Source organism: Lycium barbarum, chromosome 9, assembly GCF_019175385.1.
Source record: "Lycium barbarum isolate Lr01 chromosome 9, ASM1917538v2, whole genome shotgun sequence".
Classification (NCBI taxonomy): domain Eukaryota; kingdom Viridiplantae; phylum Streptophyta; class Magnoliopsida; order Solanales; family Solanaceae; genus Lycium; species Lycium barbarum.
The window spans coordinates 21,721,406-21,732,306 of NC_083345.1; the positions used below are offsets into that span (position 1 = coordinate 21,721,406).

The 10,901-nt window shown below is 33.8% G+C and overlaps 1 protein-coding gene across 5 annotated transcripts; it reads left to right on the top strand.

Moving 5' to 3' along the window:
• The first annotated feature begins 2,765 nt into the window (after window positions 1-2,765).
• On the top strand, window positions 2,766-7,990 carry LOC132610577 (ethylene-responsive transcription factor-like protein At4g13040). Of its 5 annotated transcripts, XM_060324898.1 has the most exons (8): window positions 2,769-2,966; window positions 3,221-3,350; window positions 4,239-4,297; window positions 4,529-4,656; window positions 6,175-6,259; window positions 7,080-7,254; window positions 7,359-7,480; window positions 7,567-7,990. In XM_060324898.1, exons 3-8 carry the CDS (start codon window positions 4,255-4,257, stop codon window positions 7,725-7,727), a joined length of 714 nt encoding a protein of 237 aa, XP_060180881.1. In that variant the 5' UTR covers window positions 2,769-2,966; window positions 3,221-3,350; window positions 4,239-4,254; the 3' UTR covers window positions 7,728-7,990. The 5 variants fall into 5 exon arrangements, with proteins under 5 accessions (XP_060180883.1, XP_060180881.1, XP_060180879.1 ...); XM_060324900.1 differs by lacking the exon at window positions 3,221-3,350 and having other exon boundaries at window positions 2,766-2,966; window positions 7,083-7,254; XM_060324896.1 differs by lacking the exon at window positions 3,221-3,350 and having other exon boundaries at window positions 2,770-2,966.
• The last annotated feature ends 2,911 nt before the right edge of the window (window positions 7,991-10,901 follow it).

Sequence of the window (10,901 nt, forward strand, 5' to 3'; positions counted from 1 at the left end):
CAGATAATTAATTTGGTTTTAGCTTTTTTTTTTTTGGTTTAGCTGTCCAATTTGAAGAGTCACAAACATTATCAAGGTCAGAAAATAGCAAGTTGGCACGTGCATAATTCACATGGCACGAGTGTGGCGCTCCCAAATAGAGTAGGTAAAACATCACTTTAGGATGAAAATGCTACGTGTATTTCTATCTCCTTCCTTCATCAGAATTATGTGCCTCGCCACATGGGATAGTTAAAAAAAAAATTAATTAAATGTCTCGAATTTAAATTCAGAGAATTAAAAAAAATTAAAATATTTCACCCTCCTAAGTAAATATTTCTAGTACAAATTCAAATTTTATTCGAATTAAAAATGAAAAGAAGAAGAAGTGATATTACGTGTTCCTTGTTGGTTAAACAGCCTTTTAACCAACGTCTATTTATATCACCTTTTATTTTGAATTTCTGCTAAGATGGTAAGGTCTATTTTATTACTCCTTTTAGTATCTATTTCCTCCTGGTGCTAGACAGAAATATTGCAAGTCCATTCTTAATACGTATCTTACCCTATTTTAATTTCCTCCTGTTAAGGATTCAGAAATCAGTCTCTCAAAAAGGCAACTATTATCCACCATTAGATGCGTTGAAAAGTAGTACAGTACAACAATACAAACTTCGTCCCCCCCCCCCCCCCAACCCCTTTTTTAATAATTATTTGGCATTCAATAACTACTAGTCCAACAAATATGAGCTCTTAGCAATTTGCACCCGTAAGGGGTCGTTTGATATGCTGGGACAAGCATAAAAATTAGTTATCGATCTGGGATAGGTCATACAAAATTAGAAATAGTATCGGAATAAGTTATTCCTGGCACATGGTGGAATAATAGCACGAGAATTAGTTATTCCTGGAGAAAATAAGAAAAATAACAAAAAAATACCTCTGAAGTCTCTCAATTTTTTTTCCTACTAAATAAGGTGGAGGATAATTTTTGTAAACAAACAAATTCTTCTTAGAAATTAAGCAATGCATGTTACTTTTTAATATAACAAACTAAATAGTCAACAAGAATAATACCACGATAGTTAATCCCAACATAATTGATTTCATCATAAATTGTCTTTAAACCAAACGACCCCTTAATTTATTCACACTTTTATGATTAACCTTTAATGTAGTCCAACAAATCGTATCGCAAAGTGTCTGTTACGAGTGAACGCGCTTCATAATATGAACTTCTTCATTTTGTGGCTCAAACCCGATAGCCAAATCAAAAGTAAAAAAAACTCTCATCCATTTCACCACACTTTTTGGTGATAATAAACATTTCGATTTAAAATGCCATTAAACAACTGTTTATCTTTCTTATAGAACATGCTGTTAACTATATAGAGAGCCTGAGATTTCTTGTAGTAATATATTGCTTCTCCTTTCCAATTGGTTTGGTACTTCTCACTTGTTGAGAGTCAATTTGTACAATTTAATAGCAAAGGTTGACAAAATTAATTTATTTTTACTTACATTTTGGATTAGCAGAAATTCTATAATATAAGGTCTAACTTCATTATATTAAATTAAATGGCAAGAATATAATTTAAAAATTATAAAAGTCGAGTGTGTAACATATAGTTTGCAATATATTGAATATAAAACAGTAATCCCATGACCTACCCGATGGAAAAAAAAACTTCCCAGAAAATTCTCCTTAACGTTGATGTCCAGGAAAAGAAAGTTGGTCTTATTTAAGAATCCAATCTGTTATATATTCAACCAAATAATAGAGGTGCATTGGGTCATCAACCAAGCCAATTTACGTAGGTTATATGAAAATTCAGAATTTACAAAAAAAAAAAAAAAATTGTCTCTGAAGAAGTTAACTAATTAAACATTTGAAAATAACCAAATACTATGCAAAATTACTCAAGTAGGCCCCGCGAATATCCATACTGTAATATTGCATTTCTTTTTCACCTTGAGGAAATAAGATTTTTTTTGGATATCCTTTTCAAAAAATTAAGAGGCTATAGATAACCAAGGGTATTCTAGTCATCACAATTTGAATATACTGAAAGATACCCAAAACCTCTCGTATCACTTACAAAGAATCACCGGGGCAAAACAGTCATTTTATAACATCTTAAGTACCTATATAATTATAGAAGAAGTTTCAACTCTCTCTCTCTCTCGATATTAATTCTTTGTTTCTTTCTCTTTCTACCCCACTACTCTCAAAGCTAGAGAGGCCCTTTTTCTAAAAGAAAATATATAAATAAATAAATTGCCCGTTTTGCCCTTCAAATAGACTGGTCTTTAATTTTTTCCCTTTCAATTAGTTGGTCATTAATTTTTTCTCCTTTACCAATCAAACTTATATCTGCCGGGCATAAGTGTTTTAATTATATGGGATATAACTTATGAATATTATGATCCAAAAATATAGACTTATATCTCACAAAAAAATTAATACTCCATATGTCCCAATTTATGTGGTATACAATTCTTTTTAATTTGTTCCAAAAAGAATGTCGTGTTTCTATACTTAGAAATAATTTAATTTTATGAGATGATTTACAGTCACACAAATATTTAAGGCTTATTTTGAACCAAAAAATTTAAATTTTTTTTTTTTTTTTTTAAATTTCGTGTCAAGTCAAATTGTGCGAAAATTGAGACAAAGGACATTATGATTGGCAAAAATTAAAAACCAGCACAAAATTGGGTCATAAGTGGCAATGACCCTCTTTTTTCTCTTACCAGCAATATTATTATCACTACCCTCCTCTTGAAAACAAAAACATAATGAGAGTAGAAATAAAAACAAAAGGTGGTAGATGCATGAGTAACAACAACAACAACTACAATTACAATTACAAACACAATCTCCATCTCTTTCTCTCTCTTTTTCTACCACATCCTCTTCTTCCCTTCACCACCTTCCCCTTTTTCAACCAATCCTTCTTTTCACTCAAAATTCTTGATTTTTTAAGGTAGTATTATTTGCCTTTCCATACTTGTTAACACTGCTTTTGTGTTTTGTTTCTTTTTTGGTTACTTTTGACTTATGGTTTAACATGTGGAAAGTGGGATATGTGTACTGAGATTTTTTTGGCCTTGGTCATTATGCTTTGGATGATGACAAATGGTAGTACTACTTTTTTTTTTCTTCATGTGGGTGGTAGTACTAACTGAGGTTCTTTTTCATGGTTTGTTTCCTTTATTATGATTGTTTTGATGTTTGTAGTCTTGGGTTGCTTGTTCTTGTTTTCTCCACAAAAAGGTGGTAGGTTGGTGAGAGTTGACTTGGTCTACAAGGAGACATATAACCTTATCTTCTAACAGGAATTACTTAGATTCCTTCAAATCTATTTCTGGTTAGCATCATGAGTTTTTCTGCTTTACTTTGTGCAAATATTATTTTCAATGTCTGCTAGACTAATCTGTAATTCTAGGCTTGTGAAGCTGCGAACTTGGGGGGTTCAGGTTTTTTTTTTTTTTTTTGTCTGTTGTCACCTTGGTCCTGTCACTTGAACCATTTAAGATTCATTAATTTATACCTTTTATGGAATGTGAAATTCTCCAGGGTGACAATATTGGCCACTAGCTCTCTAAATGTTAGCTTTCTTTCTATGCTTTTGAATTATATCATGCAAATTCAGAAGTCAGCGGTTCCATTCTTTTTACTTTTTTCATTGAGATTGGCAGACCTTATCTTGGATTTTATACTCTCATATTTCCAGATAACGTTCTTTAATTCATTTTCATCTGTCAATTGCAAGGTGGTTGCTCTTGTAGAAAGTGTCTACTAGCTAGTAAAGGCTAAAACTTCCACTACTTGTTTTGTGGGCTTATTTTTAGCTACTAGGTAATCAGATTAAGAGGTGTGGAATGACAAAATATATTTGTATACCCAATCATTATAAGCTCAGTGTTTTAGCAATGTCTGCCCAGCCACAGGTTGCTGACATTGTTCTGGAAGTGATCAATATGTAATGTTGATAATGTATTGAGAATTACTGTTCAGAATTCACCTACACGGTGTTTGATGAGTGATATCAGTAAATCCATCTTGTTTAAGATGCTTCATACATGATCTCAATTCCTGGCCATCTAAGGGCCACATAAAGCATTTATTCTACTATTCCTAAGAAGTTAGCATCATTCGTCTATGTACAAATGGAAATGTGTCTCAACCTTTCTTTTCCTCTTCTAATTCCTGCTGTTGGACTTCCACTTTCTCGTTGAATTAAACTCTTTTGCAGCAGAATTTGACGAGCTATGGTGAGCATCCGAAGACGCAAGCTGTTAGGACTTTGCTCTGGTATGGAAAGCTAGTGCATCTTGGTTGTTGGTTGATTATAATCATTGAAGTCGGATAGACCCCGTAGTTTCTATAGTTTTTGACACATACTTGTCAGGTTTTCTATCTATTGTAAACTAGAACCCCCTGCTATCACTTTTATCTGTTATATTTTTCACTCTCGGGTGAATTTACTTTACAAGTTCAGCAATACTTTTGGATCACTTTCTTGATACCTAAATGATTATGAAGGACGAAGCGCCTTCTTGGTTCCACTGCCAAAGTTTTCTGACAATGGACACTTTGCGGATCGTTTCTTCAACAACAAACCCACTAGTGTCCATCCAATGCCGGCAACTGATATTGATGAGTCAAAAGAGGTATAAATAGTTTATTGATGTTTGGTATTTCTACTCTGCATTATTGTCAAACCCTTTTTATTAGTTCTACCTGCATCCCTTCAATTACTAATTTTAATGTATCAGAAGTAGAAGTGTAGCACTAGCTATATATTTCACTATTGTTCCAATATGTTGCATAAGCATGAATGTCTAGATTTGCCTGATTTTGTTTTCAAAAGATTACTGGTTTCAATAGCAGTAAGTTAATCTTCTTGAATTAAACCTATTTGAGAGTTTATATAATATATCTCCTACTATACCTAAGTAGTTATTCCATACCCTCATGCTTAGTCGAACTAGTTTGCATAACATGGAAGCTCAGAAGTTCTATGCTATTTATGCGTTGAGTCTTATCTCCAGAACTATGTAAAACATTTTCCAGAATACTGATCAAATTAGTGGAAGTGGCTTCCCCAGCAGAGGTAGTTATTTGGTTTCTTGGAAAGGAAATTCTAAGTAAAAACTTTACCGCATTTGGCAACCAGTAGATGTCTGCGTACTTCAGTTTGTGCATATTTTTGGCAGGACTAATTCAAGGAAAATTTACACATCTGGCCAAAAATATTTACAGCCGCTAGCCAATATATATGTATATATATATATATATATATATATATATATATATATATATATTATACATATGTCGGCTATTTTTTTGGGCAGGCAGCTATTTAAGCTAATTTCCCTTAATCAATCCAATAAAACTGTAAAAGATATGATAAGTGTTTTCATGCTGCTATTTGCTGTATTCTGTGTGTGATTCAGCTTGTTCCTCAGATCCTTCCATGCAGAAAAAGGAAAGGATCCTCTAGGTTCTCTGCAGAAAGTGCTTAACATGGAAAAAAGTTATTTGTGTCTGATCGATGCTAATTCACATTCACTTGCTTCTCTGTGTAAATTACTACTGGCAATGACGCACAAAAGGAAAAAGAAAATCTGTCCACTGGAGGAGGTTTTTCAATAATGTCTCCAAGCAATGAGATTTTAGTGGATAACCAACCATGTTTGTTGCTCCTTTTACAGTTTTTACGGTTTTACCTGCATTGTTTGCTAGAACTGATAGCATTCTGAGTATTAAAAATAAAGTTAAATGGAATGATGAAGTCAAAATATTTAAATATCTAAGGTTCTGTCCAGATTTAATTGAATTTTGGGTAATAGTTTCCTCTCCAGATATTTGCTTCTGCTTCACTTACAGCAAGGAAAGAATAATTGATTACTAACAAGTTATGACACAATTATCACTATTGTGGTATTGACTATTAAGTGTAACTTCACGCAAAAATTGACAATCTAATTCAGACATTTCTATTACGCCTGTCTTATGGTTGGTGAGCAGATTAACCTGAATGTTTCTTCCCAGTCAACAGGATGTTAAGTCACAAAGGATCATGTGGAATCCTCTGCCTGATCCATTCAATTTGATGTTTTCCTTATAAACAATAGGGTCTGCTAAGCGTTCTTCATATATTAATCCATTGTTTCAATGCTCTCCAGAAAAATGCTATAAAGGTTGCTCCTGGATCATCGAATAGTCATGCTTCTGGCTCCTTGATGGAGCAGACCGCTCAACAATTTCCAGGTAATTTCTTATATACTAATGATGGTTTGATTTACCTTGTTGCCTGTTCTTCTATTTCATTAATTTATGGTAGATCATGCTCATCTTTATGGTACATACAACAAAGTTCAAATATGTCTGTTTTGGTATTTTCTACATGACTGTGCATAATTGTTTAGCCCAGCATTAGGAGGGGGTTGTGGGGAGGGGGGGAGGGGTGGCGCACAGACTGTTAAAATATTGATGAGGACAGACAGTGGAGTCCTATAAATGTATATGAAGAACTTTCTGCAAGTATTTTGAATGAAACATGATAATTTACCAGCGCCATGAAGCAACTGTCTATTGCAGACACGAGCTCAAGAAAGGCTCAACAACATGAAGCACATAGATGGACAATGTTGAAACATGATAATTTACCAGCGCCATGAAGCAACTGTCTATTGCAGACAAGAGCTCAAGAAAGGCTCAACCACATGAAGCACATATATGGACAATGTCTTTTACTGCTTATGTGTGATTCCTTTGACTTTCTATGCTTGTAAAATACCAAAAAGGCATCACCTTGAACAATTAATTAGTTTCCTCTGTTCCTCGATAGTCATGATATATAACTACTTCCATCTAAGCTTTTGAAAAGCCATATGTTGCTACTATCCCTAGTTCACATTGTATAGCAGTTCTTCTGGCCTTAGAATATCGAGATTTCATGTTTGTGGGATGTCACCTGAAATCTTAGTGCAGGAATATTCACATTGAGCGCTCTGTAAGGAATATCTTTTTGTCTTTACAAGTGATGCTTGCATTCCTTGAAATAACATTTGTGCATTTTCTGTTCCAGAAGTTAAACGCAGAAAACGACACAGGAGAAAGCACTTTGAAAACCAAGAACCATGCCTCATGAGAGGTGTCTACTTTAAAAATATGAAATGGCAAGCTGCAATAAAAGTTGATAAGAAACAAATCCACTTGGGTACAGTTGGTACTCAAGAAGAAGCTGCTAGACTCTATGACAGGTATCATAGCAACAGGATCCTTGTTCAGTTCTATTGCAATAAGATGATTCTTTATGGAAGCTTTACTATGGACAGAAATTTTCTTTTTCCTTTTGAATTTGTAGGGCTGCTTTTATGTGTGGGAGGGAACCGAATTTTGAACTGTCAGAGGAGGAGAAGCAGGAACTACGACAATTCAAATGGGATGAATTTTTAGCATTTACACGCTCAGCGATTACTAATAAGAGTAAAGTCCCAATACTGTTACAATTTCTTGTTATTGTAGCAGTTCATGGTGGCTTATAGTACTAATCAGATTAAATATCTTTGTAGAAACTCGAAGACGAAGTGGGGCCGGTGCACGGAGGAAATCCGAGCCTTCAACTTCAGCGCTGAACAGTGAGGAGGATGAGGAAGACGAGGAGGGAGGGGAACCAGAAAGCAATGGTTTTTCAGCCTCTGAAGATATAGAGCACAACATTTTGTTCTCTTGATCTCCTCCTCTTCCCTCCATCTTGTGAATGCTGGAAAAAATAGTTCTATTGATTCTGTTAAAGCTATTCAGTCACGTACTTAAAACTCGATGATTCTATCATTCGTATAGATTTACACAAATATAGGTGCCCCTATTAGGGCGGATGATGATATAATGTATTTCTATTGGCAATGTAATTGAGTTTGATCTCAAGTATGTTGTTGTGCATGGCTCAAGAAGTATTGTCATGCTTGACGAAAAGTGAACTTTGACATATGGAAATGACTTTGATCAGCATCCTTTACCTATGAATAAATGGAATATGAGAGGGAAATAAAGGAATTTCGGTCATGTAAGTATATATGACAAGAGAATTTAGTAGGTTGAGAGTTGGTATAAAATAATCAAACTATAATGAGGCTTTGGTGATCGATATACTTGATTATGACATCATTGACTTTTCCAAATATGTTAAAAAAAGGATGAGATATAATCATAATTCATACACAATGACAACTACAATTTAAACTCAAATATGTTACTCTATTTAAATTCATCTGAGACCAGACTAACATTATACAAAAACACAAATAGTACAGGTCCTTTTATATTGTGTGCAAAGAGAGGATAGAGTTAAAAGATGTGTGGAGGGAAGGGAGTTACAATTTTCCTTGGATGGCAATGTAACATCATATACATGGGCCAGTTTCTGTTGGAAAACAACTGTAGACAAGCAAGAATTTACCACGTTTGATTCTCATGACTTTGCCAAAATCTTGGATTGACCGCCTCATGACATGAGCTGTCTTTGTGGCTCTATAATTGAGCTATGAGAGTACTTTTCACTCCCAAACTTTAATTTTCAAAGTCCTGATATTGAAATTCATTTCCAGCCACTTAAGTCCTTGTGTCCCAAAGATAGGGATGTGTGATATTTATAGGAATCTGAATAGAAAAACTGGTATTTCTATATGTGAAGGAAGGAAAATATAAAAAAGAGGGCTTTGTTGATATTTGAACCTTGCACCTAAGTGTATAATGTGAAAATTAATCATCTGCAATGACAATATTTCATTGTCTAATTTAGGCTAATAACGTATGCAAAGTACTTCATATTGTTATAAATATTTTCATCATAAAAGTAGAGAGATATTGTTATAACTGACCAGCCAAAGGATCACAAGACGTTGTTTTATTTGCACATCCGTGAAACGGAAACAGGAAGGCAGGTAGATTTTATTGGACAAAGGTTGATGTAAGGGAAAGAAATTATTGTCCAAGAATTGACAAAAAAAATAAAATGGAAGCAACCTTGTTTGTCCTTATACTTTTATCCAAATAGTTAGTAGGTAGGAGGGCAGATAAAGTCGAACTTCATGAGCCTGTTTAATTCGGACTTATATATCAGAGACTTTTATTTTTTATTTAAACTGGATTATCTAAAGCTCGTGAAAAGTTGTAGAAATGGACGCTCAAATTTCTAAACGATCAATAAAGTTGAGCATCATACATTGGCTTTGTAATTGTATAGTGAGCATCATAGACCAAACATACATCTAGTAATTCTAGAATATTCAAAATTATATCTCTAAAACTCCCCTTAATTTTGAGTTTTCATTTTCATATTCTTCATCACTCTTGATGATTTCTACATTTTTTTCAATATCTCTTTATGTCGCCTTCCAACTTTACCTTCAAAGATAATCCTTACAAAGAACTATGTTGGTGATTTGAGCATATATAACTTTCCACACTCAGCAATTGCTAGTAATAATTTCAACTTTTCCGACAATTCCTTTAAAATTGGCTCAAACTGAACAATCACATGCTACGTGCAATTCACTCTCCATTTTCTTCCAAGTTTTGGCTTTTGCAAACACAAATCACGGAAGACTACTCTTGTCTTCTTTCTTATCTTGGGAAGTCTTTCAAGACACACTTTCCTGACGGATTGCTCTTCTTCACAAACCCGGAGAGATTCGCTCTTTCCTTTGCAAATAGACGGCCTTTCAACAAGTCCTCAAATCAGGACACACACCTTCAATGAAGATTGCCAGAGTCTTCACCCTCACACTATCCAAAATCGTTTGTTGAAAATATAAAATGGACCCTTGATAATATTATAGGACACAAAGAGGATGGAAGAGTGAGACAGACATTAAGCTCAATCATATCTTTAGAAAGACTCCTTTATTACATTACAAGATCATAAAAGAGGTTTGTATAGGTGTCAATATCAAATAATTCTATCCAGCAATTATAGAATATTCAAAATTAAATTTCTAAGATGCTTGTGCAAAGAGATCATTGATACTCCTGTTCATTTTTACTTATCCAGTATTTTAAAAATAGATTTTCATTTTTACTTGTCACTTTTAGAAAGAGGAAGATAATATCTTTTTTCCTATTTTACCATAGTATTAAATACTCACTTCAAATCATTTTTCATATCCAATAAAAATATGCACCAATTAATATAGGTACATTGGTAAATTATGCGCTTCATTTATTATTTCTTAAGGGATATGCAAAGTCAAAAGTGGACAAGTAAAAGTGAACGTAGGGAGTACTAGATTATGTTGGAATAATTTTAGGAGTGATTCAAATTTTTAAAACACCTTTTGGCAAGACACAATTTATTATGAAGGTGTTACCCATTCTTTAAGAATACACCTTTTTATTTGTGAAAAGGTGTCATTCAATCTTAAAAGGTACATCTATTCATGAAGAGGTGTGTTTCACTTTCCATAAATACAATCCCATTGCAGAAAATTGTCATTGAAGATCTAGATCTTTAGGTTCTTTATAACTTCATTTTCTCCGAGAGTCTGTTTTTCTTCTTATTCTGAATCCCTACAAAAGCAGCCGAGACACTTAAAGGGTTCTCCCGAAACTTCTATTTGAGTGCACATTAGAAAATTCCTGAGTGGTTCATTGTATTTTGGGAGTAGAACGTTACTTTGTTATTTGCACCAGGGTAGAGACAGAAATCTACTCTGAAGGCAACACCATCCATAGCGTGCCTTGAACCGGGTTTTTCAATTTCAACTCTGTCTTATCTTTATTGTTATTACTATATTTTATTTGTGTCTTATTTGCTCTTCTTAATGTGATCATCTCTACTATTTTTTCAACATATTATTAGAGTTAGAAGCTTCTATAATCACTCAACTTTGGGTAATTGGCCACCATA